We start from the raw sequence: 18,344 nt of genomic DNA, 5'->3' as shown, positions 1-18,344 counted from the left end.
GAGCTAATATTCTTAAAAAGAACTATTTGTTTTTAGTACTCCTAACTAATATTATACGAATGCTTAGATGGATGTTTGTTTGAGGGTATCTCCGGAACGGCTCAACGGATTTTGATGAAATTTGGCACACATATAGAAAATATTCTGGAAAAATACAGAGGCTACTTATTAAGTCGCGGACGATAGCTACTATAAGAATAAAAACATAACTTCCATTATCCATTGTGTCAGCACCAACGCATTTCTGTTTTAGATAACACGTGGGTAGATGAAAATCAACGCCCAATTTTAAACTGATATCCACTTAAAGTCATTCATGCGTTGGCGGCGGAACGGAGCGGACGTCCTTTTAGGGCTGTGATAGCTAATTAAACCTTGTTTATAAAGGCGCCATATCACTTTATGACCTCATTTCTATTTTGCCGTTTCATTGAATCATTTTATATGTTTACGTCACTTTGTCCTTGAATGGTTATTATTTATTTTATATCATTTTTATATATTTTATTGCGAGGTGACATAGCTGGTTCGTAAAAAGCTTTAAAATCATATATAATTAGTTTTTAGGGTTCCTTACCTCATAGGATCACTTTGTTGTCCGTCCGTATGTCTGTCAAGACTCTCTTTCTCAAAAACGCGTGAAGGTGCAATTTATTATTCATTAATAACAGTCGTAAAATACAAGACTATAGCACATCGGTCGTAATAAGAGTCGTTCAAATCACTTAGTATAGTTTCTGTGATCGAACCTAATCAAGCTAGTCTTGTGTAGTTTTGTGATTACAATGCACTTTCTTGTTACCAAATATCACACTATTTTCTCACCATTTTAATATCAAATCGAAGTTTACTCCCATGCAATGAACAAGCAACACTCGTCTCGGTTCAGATTGATCTTGGCATTGGAATGTTAGTATTTCTTTATATAAAAACTTGTGAAAGGAACTGACGAGATGAGTCCCCGGGACTTCGATACGGTTTAGAATGCGTTACAAATGGGGTGGACAGCGGTGATTGCTTTTGTCTCGTTTCCTGATTGTAAAGATTTATACGGAGCTGTTGCCCGTGACTCCATCCGTGCGGATAGAAATAGTAGCTTTCATACCTACTAAATATGCATATATAATTTTATAAAAATCAGTCAAGCCAATACAGAGGAATATAGTTATTAACATTGTGATACGAGCATTTTATATATCTTACTTCTTACTAGTATTATAAATGCGAATGTTTAGATGGATGGATGTTTGTTTGAAGGTATCTTCAGAACGACTGCACGGATTAGTTGAAATTTGGCATACATATAAAACACAGTCTGGAAGAACACATAGGCTACTAATAAAGTTTTTTTTAAAATTCCGCGCGGACGGAGTCGCGAGCGACAGCTAGTATATTTACAATTTTACAAACTATTTATCTATTTAATAATTTCGTATTATTGGACGGTTTTATGCTAGAGATAGCCATTAACGTTAATTTAAAAAATGATATTTAAAAGGATTACAAAAATAAGACATTTACTACTTTTGTCCAGAAAAGAACGAGATGGAAAGATGTAGTAATGAAAGACATGAGTGAGTGCTAAGTCTCAGAAGAAAATGTCATGGACAGAGCGAAGTGGAAGAGGCGGATTGGGAAAGCTGACCGTAGGGTCAGCTTTTCCAATGCGCCACCAGGTGGTGGCACCTTGTGGGATGCAAGCTAGGGAGAGAGAGAGAGAGAGTCCAGAAAAGAACGAAATCGATGAGAACATTTGCCATTTCATCAATATATTATAAAAAACAGAATTATCTTCATTACTCAATTTATTCTTTATAATTCTGACATGAGGTTGCTTTTTTTTTAAAGTAGCTTAATTATCTCCCTGGATAAGTTTGGAAGCTCTATAAAATTCAAGTGACTGTTCGGTTGAAAGAAAGCTAGTTTTAAAATATGATCCTTATGACCTACGAAATAAAGTTGAATTTTAAACTTCGAGGATACTTGTATCTATAAATTGTGGTAGACAATTAAAGGTAGTTCTTATTTTGATAACAAAAGGTTCAATTTGCGATGTGCAGATTGAAAGCTTGAGGTTTTATACAGTCCATTGTTTTAGTCCTTCGAGTCGGATCTCGTAGACTTTTTATTAACAGACATTTTTATTCTTAATTTTAATAATAGTTTTTTTTGTGAATTTCATTTGTTAATTGGTTAGAAAAGTTTTTAATTCATAATTTACAATTTCATCTAATCAAGTCATACATTCGTTCAAATTGTGGAAGAAGTGGCGAGAATTAGGTATACGATAGAAAAGTCTTAACGTCTCTTTCTCTCTCTCTCTCTCTCTTTCACACACTGACAGCCGGTCAAACCTCTATCAATGGACTGGCTACCAGACATAGAATTTTGTGCCTACTTGAATTTCACCATTTTGGCGCTGATGGTAGCGGTTTGTAGCAGTGGTGTTGATTTGAATTAATAATATAGATAGGATTAATTGTCACGTAACATCAACAGGCGCGATAGAATCCATTTATAGAGATTTGTGGGACTAGAAAAAGTGCATTCGCTTCGAATACATAACGAATCTCAAAAATTTATGAAACTGACGTGTGACAATGACGTGACTTATCAAAAGTTATGGTCAATTTTATATATTTTTGAAGATCGTTATGGAATCAATTTGAAGCGAATGCACTATGTCTAGCCGCAGTTTAGCTGGTATAACGTCTTCCCTTTCTGAAGTTTGTTCTTTTTTTACGTTGGTAAATGCATTTTCGCATCCCTCCCGTTTCCATGGGTATATGGAACTGGCCGGCGCCGTGAGGGTGGTGGAATAACCACTAAAACCCAACGTCCCATCACATCGCCTTGTGACTGAGTCGAGGGAACACTTGTGCAATCATCCGCAAAGTTCGTTAGTCTTAACCTGTATAAGTGTCAAGGCTTATCCCGTACGCATCGGTTGACGCAGTATGAACATATTTAATTGTCGTCCAATAGCAGCCGAGTGCGTTATTGGCAACTTCCTGTGACGTCCGGTATCCGGTGTTTTTGTAAGTTATGAACTAAGTTATGAGGGGCTTGGCATGGCGGATGGTAGAGTACTCTTGGTAACTACGTGCTTAGTGAAATGTCGGTTACTATATGTCTTTTTTATATACTTGGTGGCCGTTACTTAGTGAATAATTGTTTATTTAATTAGTTTTAAATGAATGAATGTTTGTTTGAAGGTATCTCCAGAACAGCTGAACGGATCTCGATGAAATTTGTCATATAGAACATAGTCTGGAAGAACACATAGGCTACTAATAAAGTTTTTTTTTTCCGCGCGGACGGAGTCGCAGGCGACAACTCGTATTCTACAATAATGTTGTGTCAATTGCAATACAATGTTATCATAACGGGAACGAACTCAGTACACAGGAAGTTATGGCGTAATTATTGATAAGTGTGCCTATGAGGACTTGATTAAAATATTTTATAAAACAACTCACTATATATGGACCGGCTATAAACCTTTGGTTTATTGTTCATTCATTCATTTTAGTACTTCCCCATTGAGGCGCTCGGAGCATACCCTAAGTTAATGACTAGGTCATAAATGCTCGCCCAGTGCGGGTTGACTTCATAAATTTTCGATTTTTTTCTCAGATATGTGCTGCATCGCTATATTTTCCTTCACCGTAAGAATGTCGATAAACGTACATTTTTTCAGACATTTTTAGTTAGAATCCTTTGTCGCGAATGGCGCGCTTTCGTTACAAAGTCAAGTGTCAGAATGATTAGTGAGGGGACATAAACCTTGAGGAACTATTGATAGTTTAGTAAGGTTAGTGTTGCGTCAGTACACCGGCACAGTGTCGGATTTTCTTCCAAACAATATGTAAATGTAAAATTGAAAAACATATCGGTGTGTTTTCACAAAAATATATTGTCCGTCTTTTTCATTTTCTCATAAAAGCAAGATATAATCCTAAACTTGTTGATACATTGCTATTTTCCTTGTTAGTATTACACCATTTAAGGATACAAAAAACGCAATGGAATCCGAAGGGGATTTCTTGTACGTGTTATGCATTGCTATTGAGACCTTTAGACTATTTAAATGTTTCAATGTCAAATCTAATTGCCTCTTACTGACGAAATCAATATTCGATCCTAGAGTACCATAAATTATTTTAATATGCATATAACGAAGTGAAAAACATTATTGAATCGCCCTCTAAATAAAATATCATACAACGGGCCTTGTAAACATGACATGTAATCTGCAGGTCCTGTATTCGAATCCCGCCATATACCAATTATTTTTCGTTTTACATATGTACATTTATCCGACGTTCTTACGGTGAAGGAAAACATTGTGATGCTGCACATATTTGTGTAGAAATTCAAAGATATGTGTGAAGTCAACGCACTGGGCCTATGTGGTTGACTATGGTATAGTCACCCATAACTTATAGGCTCCCAAACCCTCAGTAGGGTAGTATAGTGAGCTATGAAAATGGCACTAACATAAAGTTTGAACCTTACTATACCTTACGTTTAATATTGTTCAGAATTAATCCTCGTGAGGCGTGCGGAGAAATCGCGCCTATCTCCCAGGTCACCGCTAGAAAGTCTCGATCGAGTTTTAATTCCATTTCTTGCGACCATCTTACAAACGTGAAGGGAAACGGCTTAAATGTAAACAACGAATACAGGTCCTAGGAAATATTATGTTTTAAACGTTATATTGGCTTTATACTAATTATTTTGTTTCAATAGAATCGAGGCACTTTGATGAAAAAAAAAAACATTTTTCTACAGTTAAACGTAACAGAATATTTTTTTAAAAGCTAGAGTATTTAAGCCTGTTTAATGTAAATGTTAATTGTATTATCCTAATATATATACTTACACACTTTTTAGTTAAACACGTGTTAACCTTTTGAACGCCGCTGAAGGATATTATGGACGTCAAAGTAGTTATATGTTTCACTAAAAATATGTATACACTACTTTTAAGTATTTCATTATTTATTGATCAAGAAATTATTTAGCAAATCTACGCATAATGTTTTCTATAGCCATGATTTGTCGAATATTACGAGTTAAGTCACGGTATAAAAAGGTTAACGTATTTGTTTTTTGTGACTAAGTAGTCAGTGACTGTTTGCCTTGACGAGACATTTACAGCTTCACAGGGCTTGAGGTGGCCGAGCGCAGGTGGCGCTTAGCCTGAATCTCGTTTATGAGTAACAAGACTCGCGGGCTCCCTCAGGAGCCTCGGCTCGGGCTGTTACTTCGTTATTATTAACGGATTGGGAGGTCACCGAGCTCATAGTGGACGCTCCATGGAGTGACTGGTCTTAAGGGCCCCCGAGACCTCGGCTTGGGCTGTCACTCATTACGCGTTTAGCATTCCGATTCCAGGGTGCCCGAGAGGGCCGAACCTCGATCTTGATCGGTTGCTATTATCTGATTGCAGGTTAACGTATATTTAAGCTGAAATGTACTTGTCACATTGTCTTAATTTTATAGTAATGCCGTAAGTTTTTACAAATTGGAAGGAAAAAAACCAAGGAAGGTACGCTTCGGTGGTTATAACTAATCCATTTAACTTCTTATTGAAGGAAGAAGGAAATATTTGGTTAATATAAACTGTTAATTGTCCTAAAACGAAGTTTTAATACGTATATAATTTTAAACAATATTATAAGAATTTTAAACATAGCGCGTTGGTGGCTCAGGGGTTAAGCATTTAACTTGTAATCTGCAGGTGCTGGGTTCGAATCCCGCCTTGTACCAATGTGTTTTTCGATTTACATATGTACATTTATCCGATGTTCTTAAGGTGAAGGAAAACATCGTGATGCTGCACATATCTGCAAAGAAATTCAATGATGTATGAAGTCAACCCGCACTGGGTCAACATTGACTATGGCCTAGTCACTTACTTAGGGTAAGCTCCGAGATCTTCAATGGGGACGTATAGCTGATGATTATGTACCTAAAGTTATATATTATGTATTTACAATTGTACAATGCAAATTGATCAATCAACATTCTGTTTAACCCAATTAAATCAGATCTGTACATTAGGGACATGTAACAATTAGATAATACTTGTCTGATGTCACTCCTGTATGCGTACGCGCAACTAGTGATGTACTTTAAATAAATATCGATAAAATATAAACGACCGAAATCTATGTAGATGTTTGGATGTGAATGCGAGAGGAATTAATTTATCTTCTGTAAAGGATAAATACTTTTTTAATGTTTTTATCGATAACATCTATCGAAAAAATAATTGAGTAAACATGGTACAATTGTTTTGCTGATAACGATATACAATTTTTTTTTAATTTTTTTCTCTGTCTCAAACTGACGTGCCAGTTATTTTTAATTATAGTTTTTTTAAACTCGGCTTAAAGGCTCGGCTCTACATTTTTCATGTGTTGTGGGTGTACTCGATTGGGTGCAAAGTTCCTTCCTTCTTTATGTTTAACTGCCACGCTCGAGTAAAAACCAAAATCCTCGCTTCAACTCTCCTATATTATAAATTATTAGTATTCGCAAGCCCCCTTTTTCGCTATTGATTACAGTTATCTCTGGTAAGCCATATGGCTAGTTTTATAAAATCACTAGCTATCGCCCGCAACCCTGTCCGGGCGGAAATAAAAATAAACTTTATTAGTAGCCTATGTGTTCTTCTAGACTAATTTCTACCGGCTATATTTCAGCGAGATCTATGCAACCGTTTTGAAGATACCTTCAAACATACATCCATCCATCGAAACATTCGGATTTATAATATTAGTAAGAATAGTATTTTTACATTACTGGAACATACAGGAAACATGTTGTGATCTTATTTAAAAAAAAAGATAACTAGTTTCTTTTAAACCAAATATTTAAACTGAAAAGAACTGGTTACTAAAAATCTTTTTTAAAAAAGCCTAAAGACCCTTTCATTATTATTTGAAATCTTTGTTACATCACTAAAATCTTTATTAAAGTGAATTGAACTTTATCATCCAAGGAATAGGATCTAAAATGCAATTTGAAATGATAACTCAGTACTTTCATAATACAACTTTTTACTGCAACTAGTGCAGACCTCTCTCATTTGTCCTATTAATAAGTATTTCGCTTAAGCAAAGGAAATAACGACTTTCCTTTTAAAATACCTAACCTAGTTGGTAACAACGTCATTCGATATTAAACCGTGTGTCATATGAAATATGAATCATTATTACAGGAAATAATTTTACAATCGATTTGGTCACAGAAATTGCAGATAGATATATCTTACTAATATTATATATGCTAAAGTTTAGACGGATGGATGTTTGAAGGTATCTCCAGAACGGTTGTATGGATCTCGCTGAAATCTGTAAAACATAGTCTGGAAGAACACATCGACTACTAATTAAGTTTTTTTAATACCACGCGGACGGAGTCGCGCGTGACTTTTGTATACAATACTTTATTCTCTGTTTTTTTTTTTAAGTGAGTTATGGGCATGATAAGACTATTGTAGATAAATAAATTCACTTCCCATTTAATTTCCACGCATGTAGCATTAACAAGTTTTTGATATAATTGCATTATAAAAGTCATATTTAAATGGGTAGGAAATAAATGTCCTCGACTGTACATGCAGTGTTAATCCACTTTACAATAAATCAGTACTCATTTTAAAAAGGACCAGTTATCGGATGTCATGATAACGTTCGTAGTCTGACAGGCACAGATTATCTCATTCCCGCGCCGACCGTCGGCGCGCGCGCACGTGTCCCAGTACCCCAGTTTTTTATTACCGGAATTCGTGTCAGTATAAACAATCAATACCCATCGGTTAACAGTTAAGTGCAGTTAAAAAATGCGTCGTGTCAAAATGAATTTGGACCCCGATTTGGGTGATTTAGAAGAAATGTTAGCACACGTACAAAATCAATTGGAACACGAAATAGATTTAGAAAAAGAGTCTAAAATACCATCCGTTATTAATGTTCAAGAATCACCAAAACCTATGAAGAAGAACACAATGAAATCGGATACTTTTGTGTACCGTCGTCAAGCACCACGACCACCTTTAACAAGGATGAATAGTGAGAACAAATCTCCAGGAGAAGAAAGAAAACATTACGAAAGTTTACGTGGATCGCAGAGTAGTTTGAAATCTGATGATGCTGTATCACAAATATCCTTCCAGTCTTTCCGTTCGGAGCCAGTTCAGAGACTCTCTCTGTTCAATATGTCGGATAAAAGAGTGTCGTCATCTTCTCTCAATGGTAAAGGAAAAACATCAACTCTACCACGTGGATATGGTTCTACGAAGGATAAATGGGAAGACTACTGGGCATAGTAAGTTTTTATTTTATTAATAGCTGTCCGAGGAAGTGGAATTAAAAAAAAACTGAATTAATAGCATGTGTTCTTTCAGACTATGCCAAATTTCAGAGAGATTTCTTTAGCCGTTCTATCCGACATCCATCCTTTTTATATTCGCATTTATAATATTATTAAGATACTGCCACATTCAGGATACTTTAATTGTTAATTAAGCAGTCCCTTAGTAATCAATTAATATATGATCGTTGCTAGTATTTTATATTTATATCGAGACGTGTACAATTTCTTAGACAAAAAAATTATAGCTAGATGTATGCCACGGGCAAAAGCTAAACTAAAAATCTTACTAATATTATAAATGCGAATGTTTAGATGGATGTTTGAAGGTGTCTAAAACGGCAACATAGATTTGGTTGAAATTTGGCATAGATGTAGAACATAGTCTTGAAGAACACATAGGCTACTTATTACGTATATTTTTAATCCCGCGCGGACAGAGTCACGGTCGATAGCTATTTTATAATAACAGCTTATGAGTAATAAGTATTACCTTTTCCTGTATCTCAAATGATCCATTATTATGTGAAATAAAACATATTTCTCGGAATTCTATAATACTATAATCTATGCGACATTCCAATGAAAATATTAGTCTAATTAGTTCCCAGTCATTTCTTTGTTTCATGTTTTAAAAACTTAAGTATGCCTTTTTAAATAGATTTTTATTGACGTCATAATGTTGTAGTCATGATGCTTTTTTTTTAATATTAGCAGAATTTTGTTAATTTACTAATATTTCTTGTTCCATTCCAACTAAGCTTTTGGTTTACAATAGTCGAATGGCGGGATTCGAATACCCAACCTCGTAATCGGGAACGCGTACTCTTAACCATTAGGTCATTAAGATTTAAAGGTGATTAACAAAGGTTTATGGTGCGAAAATGGATGTGTTGTTCAGGACTGTCTCAAACAGTGTTACATCGTGCAGATTTTTTTTTATATATCATAAGGTGATAAACAAGCGAGTAGCCACTAGAAATTGCTGAAATAGCGAAGTGATCGTTGCCCATAGACATACGCAATTGCATATGCGTTGCCTATCTTTAATTGACGGAGGAGAGGATGCACGTTTCCCCGGCAATTATTTGTATTTTTTTCACCTTTTAAACCTTCCCTAGACCGGCACGAACATTTCAAGACCAAGATAAAATAAATCCGTTCAGCCGTTCTGGCGATACCTTGAAACATCCATCCATCCATTCAAACTTTACCATTTATAATATTAGTATGAAGTAAGATATCCATTTAATTTATTTAAGCCTTGATTTGAAATAAATTACATATCCAAACCCAGGTTTCAAAAAAACTTGAGTAGGTCTTTTAGAAGTCTAGATTAAGCCTCTTTGGCAATCCAAAGGCTCTTCTGTTCACTCAAGACATTTAAACAAACCCAAACAGTAGGTCTTTCATGATAAAAATAAATCGACTTAACTATTAAGATAAGGTCGTCATTACGCTAAGTTAAGTTAATGTTATCTGACCTCGCTTCGGAAGTTTTCTATAAGCTGCACAACTTTGCTCTTTCGACTTAAGCTTAAGTTCTTTATATTGATGTTTACATATTGTGAAGGTTTATGTTATGGATTTAATCAGCTCTTGGACTATTTTACTGTAATTGGCTGATAAAACTGGCTATATATGACGCGGGGTTAAAAAAAAGAAACAAATAGTAGCCTATGTGTTCTTCCATACTATGTTTTATATGTATGTCAAATTTCATCGAGATCCGTTCACCCGTTCTGGAGATACTTTCTTAAAAACATCCATCCATCTAAACATTCGCATTTATAATATTAGTAAGATTAAATTCATATTAAATTGTTCAAACTTTCGTAACACATTATAATAAACTTATAAAAACGGCCAAACACTCACGTATATTTGTCCGGTGGCGGCGCCGACTAGTTTCGAGCCCATCGTGGGCCTTTCATCTTCAAATAATACCAATCCCACTCACACTTATGAAGGGCCCCCGATGGGCTCGAAACTAGTCGGTGCCGCCACCGGACGAATATACGTGAGTGTTTAGCCGTTTTTATATAAGTTTATTAAATTCATACTTCTTATATTAAAGGGTATTTAAGTAGGCTTTTATCATAATTCTGTAGTCCTCAGGATGCAGTACATTACCAAATTACCTAACAATTTTGCTTGTTTTGTCTTGCCCTAAAATTATGAAGTGAAGAATGTTATTATAGTAGTTTATTATTTTGTTATACAGACCTTTAACTATGACGTCACGACTTTCTAACAGTCCAAAATTATATTTATGAAGTCTTTTTTTTATATTCGCTTACTGTATTCAATTGTTTATTCTGCCCACACGTGTTTAACATCTTTAACGGATGCATAGAGTATTTAATAGATAGACTGTACAAAACTTTTGATTAATTCTTACTAATATTATAAATGCAAATGTTTGGATGTTTGTTTGAAGGTATTTTCAGAACGGCTGCATGGATCTATCTGTTTGACATAGATGTAGAACATAGTTGGGAAGAACACATAGGTTATGTCTTTTTGATTCCGCCCGGATGGAGTCGCGGGTGATAGCAAGTTTATTATCTTATATATAAAATTCTTGTGTCACAATTTTCGTTCCCATACTCCTCCTAAACAGCTTGACCGATTCATGAAATTTTGTAAGCATATTGAGTAGGTCTGAGAATCGGCCAACATGTATTTTTAATCCCGCGCGGACGGAGTCGCGGGTGACAGCTAGTGATTTATAATATCAAGACACCTTTGTCAATATAGCTTTCATTCATAACAAGCAATAACTTAAATTATACTAAAGTCTAGTTTAAATTTATTAAAAATATATTTTTTGTGAAATCTTTTAAAAAACCAATTAATTCCAATCATGAAAAGATTTGTCTAAACTCTCTGTATTACTCTGTGCAAGCTAACTAAAGTTTACGCGAATACATCAAACCGTAGGCGAGATTTGAACCAAAAACCTGGACAGAGTCAATGTTTACTGCGAAGTGAAACTATACAGAACAATTGGACGGGCTATTGTCCGTTTACCTGGAATATAAAAAGTATACCATTATGAAACCCCTATTTCTTTATACTAAAACAATAAGTCGGATAACTGTGTACAACTCAATTGGGAATTTAATTATTTTATGACTGCTATACCTTAACTTAGGGTAGGCTCCGAGCCCCTCGGTGGGGACATATAGTGAGCTGATGATGATGATGATGATGATGACGACTGCTATAATAATTTATACATAAAGGCGTTATTAAAAAAAGTATTTGTGATTTCTAATATTCGAAAATCCGACACTGACTGTATCGGTGCAACACTAGCCTTAAATGTCAACGTTTATGTCCCCTCACTAATCTGACTTGACTTAGTAATGAAACGCACCATTCGCAAAAAATGATCCTAAGTAATCTATATAAATATAAAAAAACGTGTTAGTTACTATTTATAACTCAAGAACGGCTTTACCGATATGCCTGAAAATTGTTGAGGAGGTAGTTTAGAGCCAGGAGACGGACATAGGATACTATTTATTCACTCTTTTTCGAATGTATGCCTTGAAGAGCTGCTTTGCATTTAACTTACAAATATTATAAATGTTTAGATGGATGTGATGTGGATGGATGGGTGTTTGTAGATATCTCTAGAACGACTGTACGGATCTCGATTAAATTTTGCATACGTATAGAACATAGTCTGAAAGGACACATAGGCTACACTAATTAAGTTTTTTTTTATATCCACGCGGACGGAGTCGCAGGCGATAGCTATTAATGTCTAAAACTAGATATGAAGTACATCACAACTGACTTGTAAAAGAACTTTTTATGCAAGAAAACATTTCCTTACGACAACCTCAGTATTATAATTGAAGTTAAAGCTCAAACTGATCATCTTACTAATATTATGCATGCGAATGTTTGGATGTACGGATGGATGGATGTTAAAAAGTATCTCTATAACTTCATGGATCTCGCTGATATTTGGCATAGATGTAGAACATAGTCCGGAAGAACACATAGGCTACTAATTTAGTGTTTTAATACTCCGCCTATGGAATCGCGGGCGACAGCTAGTAGTCAATCAATTGCTGTTCGTTATTCTCGCTAAAACTCGAGAACGGCCGAACGGTTTTTTTTTTGTAAAATATTAGCAGATTTTTGTGTAAATTTACTAATATTTCTTTAACCATTCCAAATAAGCTCTAAGCTTGTGCTAGGATATGGTTTACGATAATAGTCGAATGTCGGGATTCGAACCCCCGACCTTGTGATCGGAAATCCGTACCCTTAACCATTAGGCTATTTATCTTATTCTTGAAATGTTCGTGAAGGTCTAGGGAAGGTTAATTAGGACAGCTAGTATTGACATATTTTTTCTCTTTCGGTCATTGAAATTCAATGATTTCATTGAAAATTGAATCAGATGTTCACACAACATTTCTAAAATAGATAAATTGTTGTAAATAACATCAATCATTTTATCAGAGATCACTTGAGTTTGTTATATTGTGTGTAGTTGATTATTCTCACATGACTAATAAAATTCCTACAAACTGTACGCTGTTTTAAATTAAAAAAAAAACTCGATGGTTGGCAATCCACAACCGTGCGGTTTGCGCGAAACTTCCTGCCTCGCACAGCAGCGTTGTGGAATGGTCTGTCCTCGGCGGTATTTCTAAACCGCTACGACTTAGGGTCCTTCAAGAAGCGAGCTTATCATCACCTCAAAGGCCGGCAACGCATCTGCGGTTCCTCTGGTATTGCTCATGTACATGGGCGTCGTTGAACACCTCGGTGTTCCCGCTGCTCGTTTGCCCCCTTCTGTTATAAAAAAAACTTTATAAACGAATTATTAATCTATGCAATAGGCACGTCACTATTACATATGATTATTGCAAACTAGCTTTTGCCCTCGACTACGTTTATACGGAATTAAAATCTATACCAATACTAGCTGTCGCCCGCAACTCCGTCCGCGTGGATATAAAAAAAAACTTAATTAGTGTAGCCTATGTGTTCTTTCAGATGATGTTCTATACGTATGCCAAATTACAGCGCGATCTATGCAGCCGTTCTGCACTATTGTACCGAAGCTACCTCCTCAACAATATTCAGCCATATCTGTAAAGCCGTTCTTGAGTTATAAATAGTGTGACTAACACGACTTTCTTTTATATATATATAGATAATTTACAACACTGTGGTAGTTCAGAAAGTGACAGTGCGGCTTACATTCGCAAATTTGCATACAAAACAATCTCAGGTTCGATTTCGTAACACAGAAACAAGTAACAAAATGATTCATAACGTAGACCAGTCTTTCCCAAAGTGGGCGATAACGCCCCCTTGTGGGCGCTGCAGGTCTCAAGTTGCGGGTAAAAGTTTCGTATAGAAATATCCGTTAATATACATATATAGATCACAGTAATTAATTAATTTAATTTGAAGTTAAAGTGGGCAGTAGACAAAATAAGTTTGGGAACCACTGATGTAGACAGACGCAACATCGCAGAGATATACACAGTTTCAAATAAAATTTTGTTGACTGTTTATTTTATTTACAAATTACATGAATTACTATTATTTATTCATCTATATATCTACACTTATATGAACTAGCTGTTGCTCACAACTCTGTCCATGCGGAATTAAAAACAAAACTTAAATAGACGGCGTTGCGGGCAACAGCTAGTGTTCTATATTTATGCCAAATTTCAGCAACATCCATGCAGCAGTTCCGGAGATACCTTCAAACAAACATCCATTCATCTAAACATTCGCATTTATATTAGCAAGATTAACTTAAGTTCGCGATATTCTTTTATTTCTGGAAATTTATCATTTTTTTTTGTTATAAAAGCAATTGGTAACGTAAACATGTGATCGATGTAATATTTGTGGTCAAGTATTACTTAAATTAAGCGAAACCCGTCAGGCCCTAAAGGTCAACTCTGCGAAGGCGTTTAAAGGTTAAAGATTATGTAACAATGTTATGTAAATTCAACCCACTATATACCTTTAATCCCACGTTATACTATTCATAAGAATTACCAAAAATCTTACTGTGGTTTTCTGAGTTCAAAATCTCCATTTAAAACTATCGTTTTCTTTGTGGTGTGATTTTTGTTTCAGAAACCCGGGGATTGATTATCATCGAATTATACAAAACTTCGTCATTATTAATTTTAAACCCTACTTATATTAATAAAAGCAATCGAATATTCATTTTTGTTAAAATGGCTCTAATATAAAAAATGTTTTATTTTGTTCCAGCGAGCAATCGATAAGCAGCGCTCGGGCGTCAGTGATGGTATACGACGATCATGCGAAACGCTGGATACCCTCAGGTTCCAGCTCGGGCCTCTCCAAGGTCCACATCTATCACCACACGCAGCATAACACATTTCGCGTCGTCGGCAGGAAACTAAACGATCATGAGGTAACATTAATTACGTAAACTACGATCAACATAGCGTTGGTGGCTCAAGGGTTAAACACTTGATTTACAATCAGCTCTTGGGTTCGAATCCTGTCATATACCTATGTGTTTTACAATTTACATATATACATTTATCCGATGTCCTTACGGTGACGGAAAACATCGTGATGCAACTTGCACATATCTGAGAAGAAATTCAAACATATGTGTGAAGTCAACCAGCCCGCACTTGGCCAGCGAGGTGGACTATGGTTTAATCACCCTTAACTTAGGGTAGGCTCCGAGCCCCTCGGTGGGGACAACTAGTGAGCTGATGATGATGATAAGATCATTGTAAGTGATACTTTCTAAACAACATAAAATATACGCATTTGATAGGTTTTGAAATGATGTCGTAAGCCGTACGTTCTCAAGAAATATATCAGTAGACGTCCTTGTACTGAATACACTCATTATGGTATTAGGATTTCCTATAGTTACCTTTTAAAGAACATTGATTTCTTTTTAAACTTTTTTAAGTTAATTAAAAGTTAACAGTCAACGGTTTAAACTTATAAAATATACTAAAAATCTGATATGCAAAGTATAAATCTAATTTTAATCCAATTTCATAAGTTCACTATACGTTCCCACCGAGGGAATCAGAGCCTACCCTAAGTTAGGGGTGACTAGGCCATAGTCAACCACGCTGGCCAAGTGCGGGTTGGTTGACTTCACACATATCTTTGAATTTCTTCTCAGATATCTGCAGCATCGCGATGTTTTCCTTCACCGTAATAACGTCGAATAAATGCACATATGTAAATCGGAAATCGAAAAACACATTGGTACATGGCGGGATTCGAACCCAGGACCTGCAGCTTGACCACTGAGTCACTGACGATGAGTATTAAATAAAATAACCTTTAGAAATTTAAATATTAATTATGAGTTGTAATTCGACACAAGCAAATACTTAATAACCCATTTAAAATTCTTAATTGTTTGTATGATTCCAGGTAGTAATAAACTGTGGCATAGTCCGCGGTCTCAAGTACAATCAGGCGACAGCCACGTTCCACCAATGGCGGGACGCGCGACAGGTCTACGGTCTCAACTTCTCCTGTCGCGAGGACGCTGACAGCTTTGCGAGGGCTATGATGCATACTCTTGAGGTAGGCTAGTAGCTTAGTGTTTAAGAGTACGGACTTTTAAAGTCATGTGTTTAAATACGACACGTAACTATCGTTGCATTATTTTGTTGTCTTCCTAAGTGTTTATGTTATGTGTTTTCATAAAGAAAAAAGTGTAACTAGCTGTCGCACACGACTCCGTCTACGCGAATTAAAAGACATAATAAGTAGGCTATATGTTCTTCTAGACTATTTTCTATATTAATGCCAAATTTCATGGTGATCCGTTGAGCCGTTCTGGAGATAACTTGTAACAAAAATCCATCCATCTAAACTTTCTGAAGAAAAAAAATTCTATAATTTAGTCATATCAATTGAATTTAAACCTTATTTTATGTCATAATAATCAATTTTCCTTACAGATTCTGGCGAACAAAGTGACAAACAACTCTGCCCCGCCCCCCGCGCCCCCCAACCCGCCCGCATACAACGGCCACGCCCACTACGATGAGGACATGGGGTACAGGTGGGGATAGTCGTAGCTTGCTTTTGGGGGTCTATATTGCTTTGTAGTTAAAATATGACTAGATTATCGGAGAAACATAACGTTTCCTTTATTAGACTACTTTTCTAGTTTAAATAGCTAACCGTCGGTTTCCGACTTCAAAATCACTGTATTAAAGGGAGATTTTGGACTCTAGAAACCCACGGTGAGTATTAGAACTAGAAATAAAAATAGTATTTAGAATAATGAACCTAAAGAAATTTACCAAATTGTTAATATGAATATTCGTAACACTTAGGTGTATTAAAAATTTAATGGTCACTTAAGCAAACCCTTAATATTGACTTTTAATACTTACCATTGGTTTCTGGGACTAAAATCTCTGTATAATGTCTTATATCGTCATCCTCGTTATTATCTTTGACAAAACAGGTTTTAAACAGAATTTTGGTCTCCGAAACCCACTGTTAATACTTCTGATTAACTGACTTCTAATAGTAACCCTTAGGGTCTTTCTTAATGACTAAATAACGAATAGGGCAATTGAGTTTATGGCACGTATATTATAAAAAAAAATTTAATATTCCAGAACAATGACACGAGAGGACGCGGCGATGCTGCAACAGCCGCAGTACCACGCTCCTCACATACAACACAATCCCATACAACATACACCACAAGTCCACCAGCCCATTCAGCAGTACCACCAGCCCAGCCAGTACCATGCACCGCACCAACATCATCAGGTAATTACTAATTTGTTAGGAAGAAAATCCGACACTGTGTCGGTGTACTGGCGCAACACCTCTATTCAAAGAACTACGTATAATTATTAGTTTAAAATATAAGATAAAATACGATTACATTAAACTCTCCATCCATCTTAATTTGAATCAACTTTTCCTACCATTTTCTCATTAAGAAATTATAGGAGGGGAAAGGGGATTTGACAGAGGAGGGGACATATAGGAAGGGTAAATATTCTGTGTACAGCAGGTGGTGGTTCAGAGTGCGAGCGCGGGCAACAGCGCGCCGCCCGCACCGCCTCCGCACGCCGCGCCCGCCGCCCACACTCTGCCGCACGCACCGCATGCGCACCACCCGCCCGGACACCACCGCACCAGCAGGTATCTCATGCATACATAACATTCACCATACATTTGTACTTCACACATAATATACATAGGGTAATGGATTGGGATCCCACAGTCACACTTAGACCCCCTAATTGAAGTGTGTTTGTGGGGTCTCAAATTTTGTTCCTTTCCCAAAATATAATATTTCTAGGTGTCGCCTTCTACTCTATTTGTATTAAAAAAATAGATATAAGTCAATTCTCAGATCTACTGAATATGCATATAAAATATCATAAAAACCGGTCAAGTCTTTTCAGAGGAGTATGGTAACTAACATTGTGATACGAGAATTTTATATATAAGATGAAATAAGCGAGAAACTTTTATAAGAGATAGCCATTGTCCACTTTCGCTGGATGATTTAAATAAGCAAGAACCACGGTTTACAGACAAATCTTTATATGCGCGGTCCCTTGGACTCTCGCTTACCCTGGATCTGATGTAGGGAGAATTAGAAAAGGATGTCCTTTATTCCCTTTGATTCATTCATTTAAATTGAATAGTAGTAATATATGTTGTTATTAATATTACAGTGCTCCGATGCCTCCCAACATGTCGCTGTCAACGGCCACTGCTCCGCCCCCCGTGCCCCCACACCAGAATCTACCCGCGCCTGCCAATGTAAATTCATTTTGAAATACCTTTTCTCTTACAGATAAGTATTATTTTCGTGCTTAAATAATTTGTATATGTCTGCAGGGTCCAATGCAAGGTCCAGTGGCACCCCCCACACCACCAGCCGCGCCACAACCACCCCCCATGGTAAA

General features: G+C 36.2%; 1 protein-coding gene across 1 annotated transcript in view; it reads left to right on the top strand.

The window, feature by feature from the left end:
• Positions 1-7,538: 7,538 nt before the first annotated feature.
• Positions 7,539-18,344, top strand: part of ena (ENAH actin regulator enabled) — a 15,556-nt gene continuing 4,750 nt past the window's right edge. Inside the window, exons 1-8 of the mRNA XM_013322946.1 lie at positions 7,539-8,340; positions 14,659-14,824; positions 15,823-15,978; positions 16,359-16,462; positions 17,031-17,187; positions 17,435-17,568; positions 18,111-18,198; positions 18,277-18,339. Of these exons, the coding sequence (XP_013178400.1) occupies positions 7,856-8,340; positions 14,659-14,824; positions 15,823-15,978; positions 16,359-16,462; positions 17,031-17,187; positions 17,435-17,568; positions 18,111-18,198; positions 18,277-18,339 (1,353 nt within the window). The 5' untranslated portion in view covers positions 7,539-7,855. The remainder of the gene's footprint in view (positions 8,341-14,658; positions 14,825-15,822; positions 15,979-16,358; positions 16,463-17,030; positions 17,188-17,434; positions 17,569-18,110; positions 18,199-18,276; positions 18,340-18,344) is intronic.

The sequence above is a fragment of the Papilio xuthus genome, unplaced genomic scaffold (genome assembly GCF_000836235.2).
Source record: "Papilio xuthus unplaced genomic scaffold, Pxut_1.1 DF825783.1, whole genome shotgun sequence".
Classification (NCBI taxonomy): domain Eukaryota; kingdom Metazoa; phylum Arthropoda; class Insecta; order Lepidoptera; family Papilionidae; genus Papilio; species Papilio xuthus.
The sequence above is the reverse complement of the archived record's forward strand: the minus strand, read 5'-3'. Positions and strand labels throughout refer to the sequence as shown.